This window comes from Clupea harengus, chromosome 5, assembly GCF_900700415.2.
Source record: "Clupea harengus chromosome 5, Ch_v2.0.2, whole genome shotgun sequence".
Lineage (NCBI taxonomy): Eukaryota > Metazoa > Chordata > Actinopteri > Clupeiformes > Clupeidae > Clupea > Clupea harengus.
In genome coordinates this window covers 20491630-20514931 of record NC_045156.1, presented here as the reverse complement: position 1 = coordinate 20514931, position 23302 = coordinate 20491630, and the positions used below count along the sequence as shown (strand labels likewise).

Genomic DNA, 23302 nt, shown 5'->3' with positions numbered 1-23302 from the left:
GATTTCTTGGCATTTTTATTTAATGTTTTGATTTATAACACTAGATCGGCTTTCATTTAATTATTTAAGTGGTGTATTGTTTAATATTGGCATTAGCATTATTAATCTTAATCTATTTCTGTCTGCAACTGAAATATTCTGATGCTATAGCTCTGATACCTTGATTAGCATATGTTCAGCTAATATGTCTGTGACCACACAAGCTAGTGAGGTTGCAGATCTATGATAAATTCCCTGATATTCATGAATTAGTAACATTGAGCAGCACTCACCATCAAACTTTGCCTTAAGGACGAACTCTCGATAAAACCTTTTCCCGTTGCCAGGTTTCATGGCTTCACACAGTCCTGTGGTGTTGGGACAAACGGCCTGCCGCATGTTATGCAGGGCATGTGCCATGGCGTAGACGGCGTTCACCACAAACATGATCTTGGACTCCTGCTGGAAGGCCCCGTCGCGGAGGCTCCGCAGGGCGCAGCCCGGCTCGTTGAGCTGACACCCGAAGCGGTGCTCCCAGAACTCCCGGAACCAGGGGTTGCGATTGTTGCCGTGCGGCGTGAGCTTGGTGAAGTAGTCAGCGAACTCGCGGATGGGGTATGAGGCCAGCTCAATGGTGAAGGCCCCGTTGGCCACCGCCTCGCTGCCCCTGACCACGCTGTCTTGTGCACCCCAGCCGTCGCTCGCCACCCACACGAAGGAGGCGTTCATGCGGGTGGCCGCCACCAGCAGCTCCCGCGCGTCTTCGCTTCGCGTGAACAGGATCACCACCTTGGCGTTGCCTTTCTGCTGCAGCGAGCGGATCACGTTGTCATAGCTGTAGCGGTTCATGGAGCGGCTGACCTTGACGGAGGTGGCGATGCAGATCTGATGCGTCCGGGCCTCTTGCTGGAAGGCGTCGATGCCCGTCTCGCCATAGTCACCCTCTGAGGCCACCGTAGACACGTAGGTCCAGTTGAAGTAGCGTAGGATCTCCGTTATGGCCTTGGCCTGGTAGAAGTCGGGGGGAACAGTGCGAGCGAAGTAGTCATAACGGGATTTGTCACTCAGCTTTGCACTGGTGGAGGCATAACTGATCTGGGGGATCTGGAAGAGACGGAGCAAGTTGGCCACCTGCAAAAGAGAGAGAGAGACAGTTTCACCAAAGGTACACACATGTATGTGAGGAAGAGAGAGACAGTTTCACCAAAGGTACACACATGTATGTGAGGAAGAGAGAGACAGTTTGACCAAAGGTACACACGTGTATGTGAGGAAGAGAGAGACAGTTTGATCAAAGGTACACACATGTATGTGAGGAAGAGAGAGACAGTTTGACCAAAGGTGCACGCGTGTATGTGAGGAAGAGAGAAACAGTTTGACCAAAGGTGCACGCGTGTATGTGAGGAACAGAGAGACAGTTTGACCAAAGATACACACGTGTATGTGAGGAAGAGAGAGACAGTTTGACCAAAGCTGCACGCGTGTATGTGAGGGAGAGAGAGACAGTTTGACCAAAGCTGCACGCGTGTATGTGAGTTTGTACACAGCATTTGTGTGAAAACGGAGCCTATGTTTAAAGACATGGCATTATAGGCACATATGTTTGAGGAAAATAAGTTTTGCCCATGCAAAAGTAAGAAATGCTAAGTTGACCACGAATCTTTGGAGTTCCTGTCTGAGTCGAAGATATTGACTCATAAACAGACTCCCCCTCAGTTGACCCTCACGCAGAAATATCCTGGGAGTGAATCTCTTACTCACACATTTCGGGGCCATATGAAAGACCAGAATCACCCGTCACATCAATGGATCGAACAGAGCTGATAGCCCTGAGCTGCAATCTGTTTTCCTGGCAATCCGAGATGCATTCAGCAGCCCAGAGTTTTCTCTCATCCCTGTTTGTGTGTCTCTCCGCCGAGATTCTGCAAGAGATCGTGACGCCCCCATTTCTCTATCCCCTGTCTCTGGTGCATCTGTGCTTAAATCTTCAGGCAACCGCCCAAAAACAGCGCTATGCCAGGACCCATCCAGATGGCCAAAGATAATAGCAGCAACACCAGATAAGAAGTGCTTCTTATGTGGCTTCACAGGCAATGTTAGCTCTGTTTGTGGTCCATACATTCTTAGTTGGCATAAACAGACTTGGTCATGGTGCAGTGAACCTGATAACTGGCTAGTTTGTCAGACTTTTATACACAAAGGCATTGATTCCCTTCCACATTGCTGACAGTTATAGTTATATGATCACAGCTTTTTACAGGGACTATTTATCTGTTTTAAATATGACTAAATTACTTCAGCATAATTTAAGAAAAAAAATGTTCTGTCAGAATCTGCAGGCACAGACACTTCTATGTGAGACGGGAGGGGTTGAGGTGGTGTGGGGTGGGGGGTGGTGGGTTTGTGTCGAGGCGGGCGAGATGGAGGAGACATGAATGTGCAGAGCAAGGCAATTTGTGGTGACAATTAAGCCCTGGGGGGCTGTGTGATTGAGATTTGTGTGCTCCTCTAAAAGCGCCACTGCTGGGAGCGTCTCCCCTCCTGGCGCTGCACATGCCTAAATAAAGCCCCAGGCAGAAGGATTCCCAGGGTTTGAGTAGATATGTCCTCCCCCCCCCCCCCCCCCCCCTCCCCATCTCTCTCTCCCTGGTTCTTATTGAAACTCTAGCTCTATTCAAAAACATTGCAGCGCTCATCTGTTCTCACCTGCTTCACAGGTGTTTTGTGGCGTGTTTGTCATCGGTGCGGGGAGAACACTGCATAGATAACCAGTCATTAGCATGTGACTACTGTGTTTGGGGAGTATGTGGCTTCGGGAGATTTTGGGGAGAAAGAAAACGATGGAGGAAATGAACATGGTGATGCAATTGGTGCCCTCACATTGAAAAAGGATCAAAATAGAATCAGAATATTATTGCGTATGTTTGAGATCAAAGGCAAAATTATATTAATTGTGAATTTATAATATGGTTTATAAGGAATCTTCTGTTCTTACAAAAGAAATCACCATGAATTGAAAGCCTACCATCCCCTAATGGACATCACTCTCCACTCCACAAGGTACCAATACTGAACTATACACTGAATATGACCATGCATACATTATAAATAGAGTTCTTAGGAGCAAAAGAACCAGTAAACATTTAGAATGCATACCAAATTAGTGAATTAGTAGTCAGTGAATAGATTGTGTACGTGTTAGCATTTCAGTGTAAACCTTAATTTTATTATGCCTTTGGAGGTTTTTCTCGTGAGCTGACTGACATTAAACTGAACTGAGTCACAGGGCTTAACACACTCTGACAGACCCTCTTTTACCATCCAATGGCCATCAGCCCTGGGGAACGGAGGTATCCGCTGGCCTCTGAGATGAAATGGAGTACATATGATGCACTTAGACAAGCGCAATGCCACGCCGAGCACTCAGCATCCCAAACAGACCTGCCTGCTCCCTGGGTACCGTTAAATGTCGGTCACCTGGGTTTGTTAAAAGTTAATACGTTGTGTATCCATTAATATTTTAGTATACATACACCTATGTTTATTTTATGAATTTTTTATACGCCTTTGTATATTTTTGTCTGTTTGTTTATTCATTTATTTTTTGTTTTTTTGTATTTATTGTTATTTTCTGTATTCCTTCTGTAAAGCGCCTGGGCTATATAGTCAGAAGGGTGCTGTATAAATCAAATGTTTTATTATCATAACAAGATCTCTCTCTTGCTAAATATAACAGCCTTGTATGGGTTGGGGGTGTGAAGAGAGATGGCATGTGGAGAAAATGGGGCATACCGGTATATCTTTTCATTTTCCAGACGTGCACCTAAACTTCTGAAATGCTGAAGGGATTTTTGTCTCATTCAAGAAGGGGTTTGGGTCTTTACAACCAGAGAGATACTTTCCAACTACCCCAATGATTATTCTCAACAAATTTCTCATTGCATGAACCTTTGAACAAATAACAATAATAAATATTATGAAATGTAAACGCTGACAGTTTCTTGGCAACATAACAGACATTTAGTTTGTTCAAAAGGCAATCTGTCCTGTGAAACCCAATTTATTTTGAATGCATGATGGCACCAGTTGACTGATTCATAACAATCAGTACCTAGAATTGGTCAGAAAATCATATACCAGAAAAATATCAAGACATTTGATTACCATGATGACATGCCATGGCATTGGAGCGCCACAATATTACTGAAAGGTAATTATGATTTTATTGTCCTGAATTTCTTTTTTTTTCATTTCTTCTTTATCTCTACAGTGACAGGCAGCAAAAATGGACAATGGTTCCGAGAACAACTGGCTGTCACCGGTTTGTCAGTTAGCTGTCAAATCTAAAAATTACAATAAAAAAGCTGTGTCCTGCCTTGGCCAGAACCTCCTCAGAGTTTCAGTGAAGCGTTTGACAGTCTCTCTCTCTCCCCTTCTCCTCTCTGACAAAGGGAGGAAAAGCTTCTCCAATACTATTCCATCTGCACAAGAACCGGCTGTGTCTGCTTTCAACTATCCGATTGAAACTTGCCATGAATGTTTAATTTCACACACACTAACATTAACTCCGTCAATTAAGCTGGTAAAAAAATGATCTATAAGGAGTGTTCAAAAGAAAAGACTGGCAAGGACTTCATTAGAGTGTGTTTCTAGAAATTCCCTATGAATGTATAGTATGTTATATACTAGTTGAAAGAGCCCATGGGCTCTCTGGGGGCTTTTATCATGTTTAAATCATGAAGAGCCCATCTGGTTTTCCCATAGGGCACCGCCAAGTATAGTGTGTGGACTTTAAGGACATATTCCTGCTGAAGGAACACAAAAATAATGACAGCATTGTTTACTTCACCATGTCAGACTGTCCTGCAGAGAACGGAACTAAACCTTCTCTCTGAGATATAGGGGAGAGTGGGGTAAGATGGGCCAGAGGGTAAGTTAACCCACCGTCTGTATCTGGGCAACCATACACAGTTTTTGGTCATGTGACCCTACAATCAGTTTGCATTATCCCTTTTTCATATTGCTGTGGAAAACAGAACCATGTGGATGAAGTGGAAAGCATTTTTTTCACCAAAAACCTTTTTTTTTTGCCTGTCAATGTCTTTTTTTTTTAAATACCAGGCATAACCAGTGTGACATAAAACGTAATTTACTCAGTTTAAAAAGTCATATCAGTGATGTTGATGAGCTGGCAGTGTCTAAAATCATGTGTGTGATGTGAGTGAATTAGCAAAAGTGTAGCTATGGGTTGTTAGACTAAGGCCTTTTCCCAACTGTGGGGCAAAATTAGCCATAGCCTTGATGGTAAGATGAGCCACCGGTTTTGTATTTGGTGTTACAATTAGTGTTGTATCCTAACAATGAATAACTGACATTATATTTCGTATTTTAGATGTAAATACACGTTATTACACAATACAAACAGATAGGGGCTCCATAGTCATGTGCTTGTAGCCCTAGTTTTTGTTCACCTCCTTGTGGAGGATGTAGAAGAATCACTCTCGCATTGCCATTTTGAATAGCATTTTCTGTGATTACAGTATGTGACATGTTAGTGTTTATGTCATTGGCTAAAAATGTTGCGATCATATGGATATTCAGAAGATTATGTGACATCTTAGTGTTTTCTATTAATGTTTATTGCCAAAAAAAGTTGAGAGTCTATACTGAAAAACAAATGATCTGTGAAAGTTAGCAGTTAGACACCAGTTAGCATGCTAGCAAGTTTTTATCTGTGCCAATTTTGCCGTTGCTGGTGTTTGCAAGGTTTTTTCATGCTAGCTTGCTTCTTAAAAACTCTTCCCTGCTGCTATAATGTCTTTTTTCATGCCAACAGGACACAATGACTTCAACTAAAAATCCCCCAAATCCTCCCACTGTAAAAGTCTTCTGTCCTAATTGGCAGACTGAAAGTGCCGAAAGACAGGTGAAGTGTTCAATAACTGCTCAATAATCCACACATATAATGGAGGATGGGCATATTATATAAATATAATATAAATATAAATAAATGTAAATGTAAATGTGTGTGTGTGTGTGTGTGTGTGTGTGTGTGTGTGTGTGTGTGTGTGTGTGTGTGTGTGTGAGTGTGTGTGTGTGTGTGTGTGTGTGTGTGTGTGTGTGAATCTGCACTAACAAGTTCTTAAGATGTGAGTGGGTATGTGGATGATTCATACTTAAGATTAGATTTCAGTTTAAGAGAATGGGAACAGGAGATGCAGTCATTGCATAGGGAGTTTGCTGGTGTCTACGGGTATCCATGTAGGGTGTTGTGATGTCTGCGTGAACCAATTTGTCTCTCAAGTAAGGGTTCCTAGAGAACACCCAGAGTGGAAAATCAGTAAATAACTCCTTCAGTTGCCCATCGGTTTCAATAATACACCAATGGGTATTAATGTGTTTTATTTCATAGCTCTGAGATGCATCTTGTCCTTGTGAACTGATACAGGCCCTGATAAAGGTTTTGTGCTTTGGCTTCAAAATGAACCTTATCAAAGCAGATCCAATTGAGTCTAATGACTTGGCTATTGGACAAATCACATTTGAAGGAGGTGGGGTGGGGTGGTATGAAGGAGACTGTTCTTATGTGATCTCTATAGAAAGAGAGAAAACAATATGCCCATTAACAACTGAAATGCAAGTATCCAGGAAGTTAACATCAGTGGTACCAACGTGATGTGTTAACTTGATAGCTGGTCAGTAAATGCAAATAGTGTGTGGACCAATACACTGGTGCAGTGTTTGCCTCTCTGGTTTTCTAAGACACTACACAGGGGCTGGTAAATTTAAATAATATTTTTTATAAGTTATGTTGTAGCCAGGTAGTCAGTTTTTCGCCTGTGTGTGCCCACTCTGAGTTTAGTAATTCCCAGTGAAGGGATGGGGTATATCAGAAAGCCTGAAAGGAGTGGGATTCTCTTTAAATGTAATAATTCAACAACAGTCAAGATCTGTTTTACCCTCCTTTTAACACCCTGTTTCGACACCTGCGTGGCATGTTTCTCTAACATCCTCAACACTCTTTGCTGAAGAGCAAAGATCTCAGCTGTTGACTGCTTTAAATCACACCCAATGATAATGCAAATACACAATGATTTTGATTGCAAACTTCAGCCGTGGATGCCTAACACTTTTCAGATGGAGGTGTCGGTTGTGCCTAGTAGTGGTTCAAAAGTAATGGCAAACACCTATATAGTCCCCCTGAGTAACGAAACTACTCGCCTACACTTTCAACAAGACAAAAACAAAAACAGTGCCGCTGCATCACAAGAAACACATTTGCATAGGCAGACAATTTCTCAGAGTGTTTGATACCACAGCAGAGGATATAATTCTGCAGGACATATTTATGCATGTTATTAGTATTCACAATACCAGTCTCCCACAGGTTCTGTATGAAAATATGATAATTTATTCCATGTCACCTTGCGAGGACTGAAAACAACACCTCTCAGAGAGGAGACCAAGCAAAGATGTCTGTTGTAGATGTCAGTGTCAATAGGACCAAACCCCCCTCCCTCGCATCGGACCCCCCTCTTAACGCAGTGCTGCTTGGGTAATGAGCTTGGCCCATGTTTATGCTTTTGAAAATAGAGAAATATCAGGGAGTGGGGTAGAGGTGTAAAATGGTCCTGAGTGTCTGTAATTGCATTTTTTATTCAGCTGGTTTTGACTCTCATTTTACTCTTTCTTTTCTCAGAAGGACATGTATGATGTGACAGGAAAGATGAGTCGCCATACCAACTACAATGAAACCAATGAATCTACCCAGTCTTTCATAGCTTGTCATCATCATAATATTTTTGATGTTTGCACTTTAATGATGTAGTGTCTACCATTTTGGCTTTCACACACAAACATCACGGTCAGTACTCCTCAGTCTGATGCTGGTTCAAATTGCAGTTGCACTGAGCTGGTCTATTCCACATAAAAGCTCACACATAGAGCAGCAAACTGCAGAGTGACATAGACACTGTCATCACCTTCTAACTCACATGGTTAATGCATCTCTATATACAACATCAAGCTTCACCATCACTGTGGAAGCATCAGGTTGCTTAGAAAATAAAGTGTGTGTGTGTGTGTGTGTATACGTGATTACGATTAGATTAGATTCAGATGCCAAGTGTGAATAAACTAAAAGGATGCTGAAGCTTGCTTTCACCATTAGTCCATAAGCATACATTTTTTGGTTGCAAATATATTAAATGGACCAAAAGAGAAGATAAGTCTGCTAAGAATCATTTGTCGTACTGCAGAGAGAAAACAATTTAAATGGAAATAATTCTGTCATTAAACTTACGCCGGAAACTCATGTTCCTGCACAGCAAGAATTTTAATCAGCAGGGAAAAAAAAACAATGAATCCGAAATTTCCACAGAAAGAGCCCTCACATCTCCCAAGCATAATTGGATGGTAGACTTCTGGAGTACAACAAAGTATACTCTAAGCAAGCGTTTTAATTTAAATAATGTAGCTAACCAAATGACACTTTGGCAGCAAACTGTCAGTTACAGACACAGTCACTCTTCTGATCTTTTCCCTCTCATCCAGATGGCGAGGAGGAGTGAGAAAACAGCGCAGAAATAGAGCAGAAATTGCGAGTGTGATGCCATGTGTTAAACTCCTTTTTTTAGTCAGGTTCTGCAACGTCACGCTGGTCTTGGTTATTTGCCAGCTCCTCTCTGTGCAGACATGAGCGAAAAGCTCCAGCCCACTGATGAACAGCATCTTGGCGGTGGTTCCCCTGTGGCAAGTGCAGGGAAAGAGGGGAGGGGGTGATGTTCCTCCATGCCAAGCTTCTTCCTCACCACATCAAAGCCAGCAGCCATCTGCAGCCTCACTGCAATCCTCCAGCCTAGCCTAGCCTAGCCTCCTACCAACCGCTGACCGCGACCGGACAGAGTTCAAAAGCCCCGACAGTGGCAACACCAGCGACGAAAGTGATAGGGACAACTGGGTCATGATTCTCAAGTAATTAACATCACTGGACTGAATATGTGGTGGAGGCTACCTTGAGGTTCAGTGTTTCCTTCATCTTGACTGCTCACTCACATCACAAACAGACCTCCTGGATGGTAGCTGCACCAGTGGCCATCCTTCTCCTCCTCCTCTTTCTCCTCCTCCTCCTCCTCAGTTCTCTACTTTGCTCATCAGATCAGCACGTTCACTGCTGTATCTCATGTGACATATGTAAGGGTTGCATAATGAGTGGCTGCTCAATTCATGCTAATGATGACCTAGAGGTGCTTTCTTTAATTAATTTCTAACCTAATAATTATCACTAATCAAACCCAGAGCCTGGAGTCAGCCTTCTGACCTTGAAGAATGCACTGGACTGACTGGCATATTTGAAAGGCAGCACTATAAACCTACTGACATGCTTGTATTGGAATTGAAACAAGGCATTTGGGTATTCACTATCAAACCAGTAGAAATGATAGACGAATAGCTGTATAGCTGTCACTGTAGTATACAGTATACTTACTCATGGGAAAAAGGACCAGTCAAGTACCACAATTTATTTACACAAAGTTCTTCAATGCTTATGTAATTTACCAGTAAGTAGATCCATCATGGATTGCTTAATCTGTCTCATAATGCTAATGAAAAGCAGTGCAAAAATATATATGCATGAGAACACGGACACATTCAAACCATTTGTCTCATGCCATAAAGACATTTAGATATTTATTGTTTTAATGTATGTAATGTTTTGCCATCATTATATCCTACAAAATGAAACTGGAGTCTAGACAACAGGGTGATATTTAAGCGTGCCTTGTACAGTAGCGTTCCCATGTAAACGTCTTGCGTGCTACAGTCTGGAAGGCAATGTTTGCCCAGTTAGACGTGACATTTTCTTTTCCTTCTCATTTTCCGCATGTATGCACGCTTGCACACATATAGTACATGTTAGTTTAAGAGAAGGCTCTCTCTGATGTTTTGATGCCCTGAGCTAGCCGAACATGCCAGATATCTCCATCACAAGGAACTGGCAGCCAAGCTTTACAGACACTCCAATGCAGGCATCATCAGCTCAGGCTTTAAGATATCTATTCAATATGGTCTAGGAAACACAACAAAGTTTTACACAGTTTTTAAATAGCCTTTGGTACCTCAAAATTTCACAAATTTGTTTATAGAATATCTGAATTAGAGGCTATTTTGATTGAGAAAAGCAGTTGTTTATTGTAGTGCTTTAACCAAAACCACTTCCTGTAAAACAGCCCTCTTACATCACTATACATATCAGCGTTTAGCTTGTACAGGGCAATATTCTATCAGGGGATTCAGAGACCTGAAGGTTACCCTACCAAGCTCTCTGGAGATGTGTTGAGGAATAATGTATTAATTGGTTCTTAGTAGGGCATGAGAAGAGCTACGACTTCTTCACCTGTCTCAGTGTTTCAAAGATACCTAACATTACCTGGATGGAGACATCGCTGTAGGAACCTCCGATGACCCCAGAGATGGCCAGAATGTCATCCTTCTGCGGCGAGGTGCCATCGGGACAGATGAAGCCCGTCTCGTGGACCTTGGTGAGCGAGGCACGCACAAACTCCAGCGACTGCTCCAGCGCGTAGGTGTCCTTGGAGCAGGTGTCCAGAATGTGAGCGCCCAGCGTGAGCCCTGGCAGGAGGTTGTTGTCCTGGTTGATCTCGTCCAGCGCCAGCAGCATGGCCTCCAGCCTCTGGATGCCCCTGTGCTCGTTGATCTTCCCGCAGTCCTCGGAGCCGTCGCCTTTCTCGTGCACCGGGAACAGGCCCCCGATGACCAGGTCGCCCTTGATGATGATCTCCCGCTTGGAGGCGGCCTCTGCCGGTGGGACCCTGGGGCTGGACAGGGCCTCAGGAGCCAGCAGGGTGATGAGGAGGAGCTGGAGCCACCAGTGGGGGGTGATGGGCGATGACCTGAGCGGCCTGGAGAGGTGGGCTTCTCTTGTCACCATCATGCTTAGGTTGCTTTAGCAAGGGAGTACCTGATGCTGATCACTGCCACGGTATCTTTGTCTTTCCTTTTATGCCTGAATGTTGAGCTGGTCTTCAAGTGGGAGGACTTCCATCTTTGTTTGCTGTGCACCTGCCGGTAAAAGAATGATGAAGATACACTTTTAAAGGGACACGTGTTCTTAGCACAGCCATCAACTTGTCCAACTCAAACTCAACTCAACTTAAACAAATAGAAATGAATCAGCAAAATCTATATACATAAATATCTGTCTGAGTGTGAACCTGCAATGACGGACATGAGGTGGAGAAAGCTTGATTTTGAAAACAGTTAGAAGTGAGACTACTCCATGTGTTCCGCTGAGCTCTAATGATTCTCTTGCCTGAAAACAAAAAACTTTAGTTTTTATCAGCTATAGACATCTCTCTCTCTCTCCCTCTCTCTCTCTCATTATATGACTATATTTAAATAGTAAATGATTTAGTGATTTGATTTAGAAATACATAAAGAACTATTGTGCAAGGATTTGACTTACTGGAACATACATTGATAGAGAAACAACACATGGAAAAAAAACAGATACTTGGTAATTGAAGTTTTGAAGTTTAATTAGGTTTTGTGTGCTCAACTGAAATTGTTCATTTTGCTTTGAGCACATTCCTCCCAGATAGTCAGACAGCATCAACCTTGTATGTATTAATTCGTAGTAATCTAAGCCGCTGAGCCGGTGGGCGGGACTCCTGGCTGTGACCCCGGGAGTTCTGTGGATAAGAAACCCTTTACAAGTTATTAGGACTTCTCATCTCAAACAATGGTTGCCATGGAAACAAGCCAAAGGGGGGTGGTGTGGAGTTCAGCGTTATCATAGGAACCACAGAATTTTCAATCACACTTGCTCGAATAGTTCTCGTGTTATTACGTATAGTACGAATAATGAGATTCTGAAGTGTATCTCAAAATCAGCATGGTGAGGGTGGGCTCTTCCTCAAAGACGGCATGATTACAAAATCCACCCCACTCATGCTTCACCCCTTAACACACTGCATATTCCCAGTCTTCAAGTGCCGCTAACATTACAGACCAGGATCAACAGGAGGCCTAAGATCTTGATTGACAGGAATCATTTAATTGCGAGCACATTTGAATGGAAGCGCAATTGAGTGGAATCAGGGAACCGCCGACCGACAGAAAAAGAAACAGAAATTTAGCGATCAGGAAATAGATAGACATGCTAACAAAGTGTCATCAAACAGAGACATAATATAGGGCCGTAATTCTACACCACTCAAAAAAAACATACCAGGACTATTTGTGCGGCTGTAACAAACAAAGTCAATAGTGTTGCTGACAGCTTCAGGTAGGGAAATGGATGAAGTGAAAAACAGATGGCAAGACAAAAAGGCAAAAAAAGTAAAGGCTGCTTTTAGCAAAACTGGTGCTGGGAATGCTGGGAATGCTGTGGCCATTGTTTCTGGAAGTTTCCCCATGCACGTGTTGCTGCTTCACTGCAATGTATTTCCCCCGTCCATTCACCCTGGGGCTGAGGCGTGCCCCTAACATCTATAAAGAGGGTAGACTGATGCCACCTGGGGCACTGCTTCCATCTGCTGTCTGTCCTCTGTTCCGTCTTCTTCCCGACGTCCGGGCCTGGCGTAGTTTATTTGCCTGCCTGTGCGTGCAGCTGGAGTTGTGGGTCTGTAGACCTACAGGATTGCACTGATGGTGGGAACGATTATCTGAGTGCTAGACTTGCCTGACCCTGTTAACCTGAACTTAGTTAATATTTGAACCCTTTGCCCAAGTAGTGCCCAACTTTGCCTCAACTTGTTTGTTAGGCTGAGAGTCTATGGTGGGGAGGCTAGTCACCCTCTAGTGTAGTGTACTGCTTATCACCCCTTTAGTGTATGTGCGTGTGGAGAATGTTTGTGGCCTCTTGAGACATCCCTTCCTTTTTGTTTGGGAATACCTTACTTAACTGGTAAGTTTCAGACTAGGTAACCCTCTCCTCCCTGCTGGTTTGTTATTCATTTGTTTCAATAGACTATTGTATTTTTGATTAAAGACAAGTCTCTGTCTTTGTATAATGAACCTACATGACCTATTGGGTATTTCCTGGGAGCTAATTCCTGGGGTGGTGGAGATAACTTAGTTCCACTGCCACACACGCTTCAAGCATGCAATCTGAATTGCACCTGCTGTTAAAAGACGGGTAATTTCACTGCAAAACAGGCGTGTGCAGTCCCCCGTAGTTTCCATGCATACAACAGAATATGCAATCAGTCTCTCCCTGCGCATCTCCTCCCATCATTTTGCCCAAAACTCCACTTTTCACATGGCCGCGTCTTGTTCGGGCCCCGGGGACATGATGATCTTGTAATTCTGCGCTCCTGTGCCATGCAGAAAGCAGTTTTAGCCATGTGTGATCTGACTCATTGTGATGAAAATACGCCTAAAAAGGGCACTAGTGTGTTAGTACATCTGCCATTGAGATTTCTGTCCTCTGTAACTATGCTATGATTTACACCAGTAAACCCCCTTTTAATGGCACTATGTAATAATGAAGTGCTACTGATTACCCACTGAGGTGAAATGCAGCACCAATCATCCCAGAGCAAAAATTTGGCAAGATAAAGATAATACAATTGGATAATTCAAATGGAATAAAGTATTCCTATCATATAGCATACACTGAGCCTCTGCCAGATGTTAGACTGAGTGCAGCAGGTGTAGGTGGCGTCTGATCTTGGCCTTGTTCGTATATGAGCCAATGCTTTGCCGTCTGCACTCTGCAGTGATCAGCAAGACCCCTGGCTACCATACTGTGCAAAGCGTTTAACCAACATTAAAATCACATTACTCCTCTGTGCTGTCTTCAGGAACAGATGGTAGCAGTGTGAGCTTTCCATTTGCCCAAACAGGGGCCGGGGCCACAAGCTGCTGGACCAATCAGCGCCAAGATACAGCTCCACATACGGTCTGGTTTGGGTGAGTGTCCTGGAGAAAGAAATGCCAGGACAATGTTTTTGATTAAAATTGTGTTTGAAATGGGGTTTTCAATGACAAGGATGGCAAAGCAATTTTCTGTGATTGCAAGCGCTTCCTGGTTCGTGAACACTGTGGCACTTGTTAGCTCTGTCTTGATTGGATCATTAGACGGGACAGTTGGCAGGACAGATACCCGATGTGCCAACCCGACACACCTGCCAAAGGAAGCGTCCCCAATTTACTGTGCAAACAATTCCATCAGGAAAGGACTCAAAATAGATCACTTGAGATTTTCTACTTTTGACACGTTTCAAACTACTTTTCTGGGGTACGGTTCACTTTGAGTGAACTTCGAATCAAAGCATATACAGAAGGAGTTACAAAAGCAAGGGATTGTCCGTGCTTAATATCAGCACGTTAACATCAAACACTGCCTTTCCACACCCTCTTTAGGAACATGTAGTCTGATGTGGAAGTATAGGCTCTCAAAGCTGTTCAGGTCAAGTTGGGACAGATGTAGAGTCATGTAAATCAGCATTAATTGGCAGTCTACTGCTTGGCTGATTCAATGACTCTTACTGGACTGAACTCATGTGGTTCCAGTAGCCAGAGAACATGGTAGAAAATGGTTCTAACGAACCCAAACCAGAGCCGCTGATCAGCTGCTCACTGTACGGCAGGAGTGTAGCAATCGACAGGTAAAGACTTAAGGGTGACGTGGCTGGGAGGGGGCATAGAAAAAGCTTTTTAAGTGATGCAAAATCAAGGTCTGTAGTGAATCCTGACAGGTTTACCAAAGTTAGTGATCTGGGACACTTAGCGTGTCTCTGCTTTGATGTGAGTGAGAGTGAGAACGAGCAACATTTGAAGCTTAACATCATTACACATAGGGCCCCAGTAAAACCAACCCTGCTTGAAAACCCGCAGCCACTCCCTTACGAAAAAAGTCTGTGAAATACATTTTTGTATAGTATATATAATACCAGCATGTTAACACAAATAATTATAGCCCTTTCATATACAGAAACAGAATTTTTTTTAATTTTATATGTGACCTACCTTGCATGTGGAAGGGCATTATGCATTGTTGTACATGACAAGTGGGGTTCCTTTCTGGGTTTTTTACAGACCTTTTCCATATGGGTGGTGACTTTTGAAATCTGTACATTTATTTTTCCTGGGATCCTTCCCTCTTGATCTCATTTTGCATACATTCATCATAAACTGCCTTGCAACATTTATAACATTTTCATTTCATCATTCAGATCCTTTGGAAATTAATGGCGTCAGTTAATTACCTTTTAAAATGAGTTACAATTAGTGATAAAGTGTTAGTTAACTATAATCCTTGATGTAAACACATTTGAACACCGAAGACTATTGTAATACTATAAGTGCTTAACATTCACATTGCGTTTCAATCATGGTTGTCCTCTTGTGAAATTTGTATTATCTGTCCTCAAGACGACGGGAAATGTAATCTTTCTACAGAGAGAATCTCTTTTGCAGCCGCCCCATCATAGAAGTCCAAATGAACCTCGGCTATATTCAGAGGGATGACCTGTATGGTGTTTCTTTCGGCATCTCCCGTGAGGGCTCCATTGGGGCAGTTTTCTATGGATTCTTCACCTCCATTCATGCTGTTAGTGAAAGAAACTGAATGGAGTTCCCATGAGGAACAAAGGTTCTTTGGCTCTTTCCTTGATGGCTCTTCACGCTGCCACATACTGTATACCCCAACCTCACCAAAAAGCTGAAAAGCATCTCAAGCCAGTGGTGTCACTGCCGAACTATTAAGACATTTTTTTTTCTCTGGATTTCCACTATAAAACAGTCTTATGCCAGCCAATGATGAGGAACCCCATGGAATTCTTGATGAATGGTGTCAGCGCTTGTCAAATGTATACATGTTATATCATGGGACCCAGTACATAAACCAAGATATTAGACCACAGGAAACCACTGACTATTTCCAAAATGTATTCAAAATTCAACCATTGTAATGATATAAGCTACGCTGTAATGTAACCTTTTAGATTTCATCTTAAATTTTCACAATGCACAGTGCAATTATGATTACAAGGTTTTATTTATGACCTGTGAGACATGAGTCTAGAACATCCTGTTCAATCACATATACAGCTCTGCACCTCATTAGCATATAGTATATATGGCGTTTCTCACATCAAGGCAACACGAGCCGCATTCCCCTACAGTCCTGTTTACTGAATTAGAGGTTTACACGGAATGGCAGAATCAGCGCTCCCTTCCCCCAGTTAAACACACGTTCTTGTTGCACATTCCCACTCAGCTTCCAGTTATGCATGAAGTGTGATAATTGGTTCACCATTTTAAGTATGATTTGTCAATTAGTCTAACCCTGATGTTGGTAGGGGATGGGGTTGTGCTCTACTGGAAAGGGTTCTTCTGGTTCTTTGCTTTGCCCAGCACAGATAGCCGACATTTCAAGGTTTGTGCGAGCCAGACATGGAGGTAACGTGCTTCAGGCAGAGTCAATAAGACCATAAGACCAGCAAGTGTAGGTGGGTCACATCTGTCTTCACAGATATTACAAAAAAAAGCCATTAGTCAATTACAAATAATACAGAATGCAGCAGCACGAGTCCTCACTAAAACAAGACGGAGGCGCACATCACACCAGTCTTAAAATCGCTGCACTGGTTACCTGTTAGTTTCAGAACAGATTTCAAGATTCTTTTACTAGTCTATAAACCACTCCATAGTCATACACCTGAATACATGTCAGACATGCTCTCAAGGTACACACCCAGTAGATCCCTAAGGTCTTCTGGCACTGAACTCTTAACAGTTCCAAAAGCCAGGACAAAGAGACATGGAGAAGCAGCTTTTAGTTTCTATGCTCCAAGCCTTTGGAATACTCATATACCTAAGAATGGCTGAAATGGTGGAAACCTTTAAACGTGCACTTAAGACATACCTTTTTAATCTCGCCCATCACTCTCTGTAATATTTATCTTTTCTCAGTGGTCTGTAGTGGGTCTGCTGGACATGTCTGCGTGCCTTGTAATATATTTGCACTTACATGATATGGTTTTTCATGCCTCTGGAAAATCTGTGTCTCATACAAGTGTTTGTAACCCCCCATTTTTCTTTCTGTGAGGCGCATTGTGTTATCTCCTGGTATGAAATGCGCTGTATAAATAAAGTTTGATTTGATTTGATTTGATTTGAGTTATTGTTGGTATTGTAGGTTGTATTGCAGCTTGGTGCTGCACAAGGACACATAATAGCAAACCTGAACACGTGATATCACAGCTGTGCACTAAGTACCAATATTGAGGTATAGTCCCCTGTCATAGTACTGAAGGTGACACTATGAACACCTTGACAACCTCTGTTCTCTGTCCTCCTTAAGAACTGATATCAATAAGCTACCTATAAAATGTAGCCCCACATTAAATTGATGTATACAGTGTTTGTAACCCGTATTAAAATAGATCGATCACACCCAGCTTCTTATAAGTGCATGTGAGCCTATAAAACCATGCCCCCTTCATATACCTTATGCAGAACTGTGTACTTCTCTTGCCAGACAGAAGGACTGAAGAAAATAATTGTAGATTTACAGATACTCTAAAATTGAAAAATTCATTCAGAATGAATTCTGACTGTTGTAACAGTGATTACAAAATTGTGGTAATGTGCAAATAATTGTAGGACATTTGTGCAAGTTCTGTTATGATGCCTTCAATGTGTCAAGGCAGTCATAACAGATTCAGAAGTAATCAGTAATCATTATAGCAAGACAGCCTTAGGGTCCTCTAACCACGCGGAAACTTGCTAAATGCTTATAATCGCACCATTCTTTTTCATGTTTCTCTTGCAAATTATTTTAAAAAGAATAATTGTCCATGTTGCAAATGTGCCACACAAACAAGGCATTATATTGTGCTGTTAAATAAGTCCTGATAGGTTCTTATCCTTTTTCTATCCTTGGCTAGCTGTTCCCAACTCTCTGTGTGAAAATGCGTATTTGACCTTTCAGTCATATCCATTACTTACAGAGCAAACATGTCAATTATTAGTTTTTCAATTGACAAGATGCCCAACACATTGGTTTATGCTGTGGATAGTGTCATGGTGAATTGTACATATTTAGTGGTCAGTGTCACTACAGCTTACTGTCAACAAGGAAATTATTTAGATTGTCTTCACTGATAGGCATTTAGGGTATGCTTGGGAGACATGGGTTCGTTAAGTTCAAATTCACGTCTTATTCTTATTTTTCAGAACAGCTAAGGGAGATAATTCTCCGCTCATATCCAAACATGTTCCAGACAAATGTCGAACTACCCCCGGAAAAGCATGTCCATCTACGAATGCATTTTACAAGACTGTATGGGAAATACCGAGTCAACTTAACTGGGATGTAATTCTACATGGGCTGACCTATTTGATTGGTTAAACATTAGAAGGTATGAATCCAAGGCTTGACGTTTAGAATGAATGTTCTGCCACTGGTTAAATGCTGACTTAATAAAATATACTGATGGCATGATGGATCTGCCTTACGAAGATCTGTTTCAACACAAGGTTCAAAATGTAATTGTTATGGCAACCGCGACTGTTTTCTACCTTTACCTTTGCGGACAGACATTCAAAATGCTGACTTTGTGAGAGCACGTGCAGAATAGAAACACTCCAATTCTTCCCAAAGAATATGTCCTTCCAGGTAATACATTTCACTCGCAAATTCAAACAAAATATATTAAAGACAACAGTCGGAGCATATCATTCGTTTTGGACGTGAGTGTGACAGAGCATCTGCCAGGAGTGTAAGCGACAACCGTGTGCGTCTCTTTACTGATTTTGCTTCATGTGCGCTAATGATTCTAAACTATTTAGCGGTATGCTTTCAAGATGTTATCTTAAGTATAAATCAGATCAATATGACACTGACAACTGATCCCATCGATGGATAAAACGGGTTTTATACGTGAGGACCATGCTCTGTATCGTAGTTATTGCCTTACCTGAAATACTCAGAAGGTATCAGAATCCAGAAGAATGTTGAACTTCACAGTGTCCAGCAGGTCAGAAACAATTAATTAAAAGTACAACTTTTATGTGGTTAGCTTGATGGTGTTGCCTCGGAGTGCGTGTATCCAGAGAGAAGTCAACAAGTCGAAGCTCTCGAAGGGTCTTCCAGGTGCTGCCAAGAAAGGGATCTGTCCTTGGTACTGAAAAAGGGCCCGGTGTCATGAATAGGGTCTTTGTGCATTTTCTGAGAGGTAGCACAAAGAACGAAAACAATTAACTTTAAAGAAGTCCTCAAGATCGTCAAAGGTGTTAACACATCTTCGTCAGGCAATCATATCATAACATAACATAGGCTAAAGACAGTTAATATTTTGCAGTTTTGCACATTCTGACAACTCGGTAAGTTAGGTAGGACGTCTCAGATAAAGAAAAACGCAAAAAACGGCTCTGTCTCTTAAGGAATACCGTTGCAGAATATATTGCAGTGATAACAGATATGTAGTCTACGCAGAGAGTTGTGAAGTGCCCGAGCGTCTGATCTCTTTCTGTCTTAACCGCGGACTGAGCGCGCCTCAGTGCAGAGAGCTCCGACCGACTCAGTAGCAAGTAAATAAATAAATAAATTTTAAAACGCAGCTGTCACGACTTACCTGCTGAACTAATGGGTTACTTGATCTTAAACGTACATTTTCCTTCGACATATGTTTATGCTTTAACGGCTGTCTCAATATAACTTTCTTTAGCAAACTCGAATGAGTTCCTTCGTAAGTCACTGTTCTCAGACACTGGTCAACAGGCTACTGTAAAGGAGGTTCGTTTCTTCTCGACTACGACGAATGAAAGTGAATATGCAAAACTCAAGGGAAGATTCCTTTGCTGTGTAATCCGAGATAGAAATCTCTAATGGCCATTTGATTGGCAGGACCGACCGCCTTGCAGACCTGTGTGCCCGAGTCGAGGGATACTTGATTAGGGCTTGGGGTACTGGGAACAACACTTGTGCTAAACCACATTTAGCGATACTTTATGGGAAGGGGGCTAGGAAGCATGTCTTCTACTGTGACTTAAAATGCAATAGCAAATGTGCATATTTGCCAAATGCCTATACAGCATTCAGCTCGCAAGCACACTAGTTTAAGAAAATGTCATATAGACACGCTGCGTGCTGTTCTGACTATTCTGCATCAACGGTGCAGTTTCGCGGGGTCAGACTTCACTTGAGACTTTTGGTGATGTCCAAAAGCGAAATCCTTAGCCAAAACCGCCGCCCACCATTCTTGTCGCGAGCAAAGTAGCATAACGGAGTAGATTCAAACCCGGTCGATCGTGAGATTTAATGTAATCCAAAACCATAGAAACAAACACATTTCAAATGAACGAATGTGAATGAGTATTCATGAAGGTGAAATTACATTCTGACAGTCTTCTGCTGGGAAATATGTGAAAGTATGAGGCTGCCTTCACAGTTCTTGAATTGACCATTGTCAATACAAAATTCAGATCGAACCTGCTGCTTTTTCACACATCACGACCTCTGTCTGATGTAGGCTATTCCAAAAGTGCTTTTACATTCAATAGCCATCCACTGGGTGGAAGGAAGTTCAGAATGTTAAACTATCTTTCATTCATATTTTATGAGGAGGCCTCATGGTCAGAGATATTTATCATTAACTTTATCTTTGCTGGGGAAAACCACAGGGCTGAATGCTTAACTTCCTGTTTACGCTTCCCTGTATTATTTTGAAAGCAGAGGTATCTATGTCCACAAAAACAAAAATGTAGTATATGACACTGTATAATTAGCCCACAGCCGCCATGGCCTAAAGTTTCACACCAGCGCATCAAAAAAGGAACCTTAGCTCTAGGGAGGTTGTAGGGTGTGAAATCGCTTCAAGTTGTAATGTATTTCATTCTCATATCCTGAGTCACAAATATCAACAGTCTTGCTGTCAATGATAAGGACATGCTGTTAGACATGTTGGCAAAAAAGAAAAAAAAACGTATTCTACAGCAGAACTGCCGGCATTGCATCTGCTCAAAGTCAGGACTTTGAAGATGGCTGATCCTAGCCACCCCCCTGTTTAAGGAGTTCAAGTTGTTTTCGTTGTTTGGCCGCAGATACAGTTTGCCAACATGCAGGACAAACAGAATTCAGAATGTATATGTCCTGGCTGTCATTGGGCCATGATTGAGAATGTCACAGCTCTACCATGGCAGATTTGTTTTGGTTCACATATGTTTACCTGTTGGCAATCAAGTGTGCCTAACCATAGCCTATGCTGGTTGTGTTATTGCTGGCCCATCCAACATGCCAGTGGTTTACATGACCCAACAGTTTCATCAACTCATGAAGGCATGTTGCTGTGCTATGATACATCATCAAATTTGAATGTGATATATTTCTGCATGGTGCAAGACAAATTAGCAGTAAAACAGCTTTATGTCAAGTGAGCACAACATCTCTTTCATTATAATCTCTGATACACTGCCACAAGTGATTAGTTTGACCATGACTATAACTAGCAGGGGCGGATTGGCCATCGGGGATACCGGGGAAATCCACCTCAGGGGCGTAACTATATGGGGTGCAGCAGGTGCGATTGCACCTGGGCCCGTGGGTCTTGGGGGCCCGTAGTCGTGGGCCATAGACATATTTACATCAACCTAAATAGTCTGAAGAGAGAATATGTGCACGGGGGGAGGGGGCGTGGCGGTTGCGGTTAGTGATCCACCCTGACAATTTCACAGTTTCAAGTGTTATAGGCAGAATATGTGCGCGGGGTGAGGGGGCGTGGCGGTGGTTACAAACACGAAACTACATTACGCCACTGCTCCCGGGCCACTTTTTTCCCCAGTCCGCCCCTGATAACTAGCAGTCATTTCTGTTGAGATACATTGCCATTTTGTAGGTAACTTATCCAGTCATTTCTCATACATTCATGCATCGGTATGAGTCTGAAGCAGTTGCAAGCTTTGACCCCACAGCCTCTCCCCAAATCCACAGCTAAATCTGCGCTGCTCCTTAGCCTGGCTGAGCACAGCCAATTATGATGGAATCAAGGAGACTGAGGGCAGGAGTGGGGAACAAAACCCGCTCTGTGTGAATCACCACCACTCCTTTTTCATTCTCTACCTCTCTCTCTCTCTCTATCTTTATCTTTCTATCTTTCGTGTTCTCTCTCTCTCTCTTGCTCTCTCTCTATTTGTTTTTCGCTCTCATACACACACACACACCCATACACACCCATACACACTGATACAAACATACACACACACACACACACACACACACACACACACACACACGTACACACACACACACACACACACACACACACACACACACACACACACACACACTCACCCACTCTCTCATAACACACACTTAACACACAAACACAAATACTTGCTCTCCCATTGCCTGTGGGTAGATATTTGGGGAAGGAGGAGGTGAAAGCACCATTTTTCACACACAAACATACACACACTCACCCACACACACTGGTAATTAGAAAAACTACAGGTCACTGTCTGTTACATAATCTCCCCTGCTGCCAATACAAAGGGACTAATTTTCTCCCAAAATAGATTGCATGGGTGCATCTCTCTCTCTCCCCTCTCTCTCTCGCTCTCTCTCTCTCTCTCTCTCTGTATGTGTGTGGTCGTGTGAGGGAAAGGGAAACGGAGTGTGAGGGAATTCTCTTTTGCAGTGAAGTGTGCAGGAATTGAGGAGGTTGGATTTGTGCAGATCAATGAACGTTCTCCAGACAGAACAGCAGACATTCTCCATGTCGACAGTTCATAGATCCCTGTCTGAGCTGAACACAAGCCAACCAGGAAACTTCCTGCAAGTTATAAACCAATTACTAAACTCAGTGAATTAAGTCCTCTTGTTCATTAACACACTTAAACATGATTTAGAAAAACTCCTTCTTCGACTATTGCGATGGTCTTTTCACAGACCTTCCTAAAAAGACCATCAAACAGCTTCAGCTTGTACAGAATGCAGCTGCCAGAGTTCTTACAAAAACAAAAAGAAATTACAACATTACTCCAATACTTAAGTTCTTACACTGGCATCCAGTAAGTCAAAGAATTGACTTTAAAGCACGGTTTGTTTGACTACTTGATTATAAAACCACTAAATGGGACCAAGACCAAATAACCTCTCAGATATGTTTCAGCTGTTCACACCTGTTAGACCTCTCAGCTATGTTTTAGCTGTTCACACCTGCTAGACCTCTCATCTTTGAGCTGCTATGCTGCACATGTCTGGAACCAACTTCCTGATGACATCAAAGGTGCTCCAACTGTAGCCAGTGCATACTGATCAAATGCACCCTTTTTTTTTTTTAACTTTTTTATT

The 23302-nt window shown here is 42.6% G+C and overlaps 1 protein-coding gene across 1 annotated transcript in view; it reads right to left on the bottom strand.

Moving 5' to 3' along the window:
- grm2b (glutamate receptor, metabotropic 2b) overlaps positions 1–20034 on the bottom strand; it is a 30743-nt gene extending 10709 nt beyond the window's left edge. Inside the window, exons 1-4 of the mRNA XM_012824800.3 lie at positions 19587–20034; positions 18930–19180; positions 10409–11061; positions 273–1110 (exon numbers count right to left, since the gene is read on the bottom strand). Coding sequence (XP_012680254.1) covers positions 273–1110; positions 10409–10933 — 1363 coding nt within the window. The 5' untranslated portion in view covers positions 10934–11061; positions 18930–19180; positions 19587–20034. The remainder of the gene's footprint in view (positions 1–272; positions 1111–10408; positions 11062–18929; positions 19181–19586) is intronic.
- Between the last annotated feature and the right edge of the window lie 3268 nt (positions 20035–23302).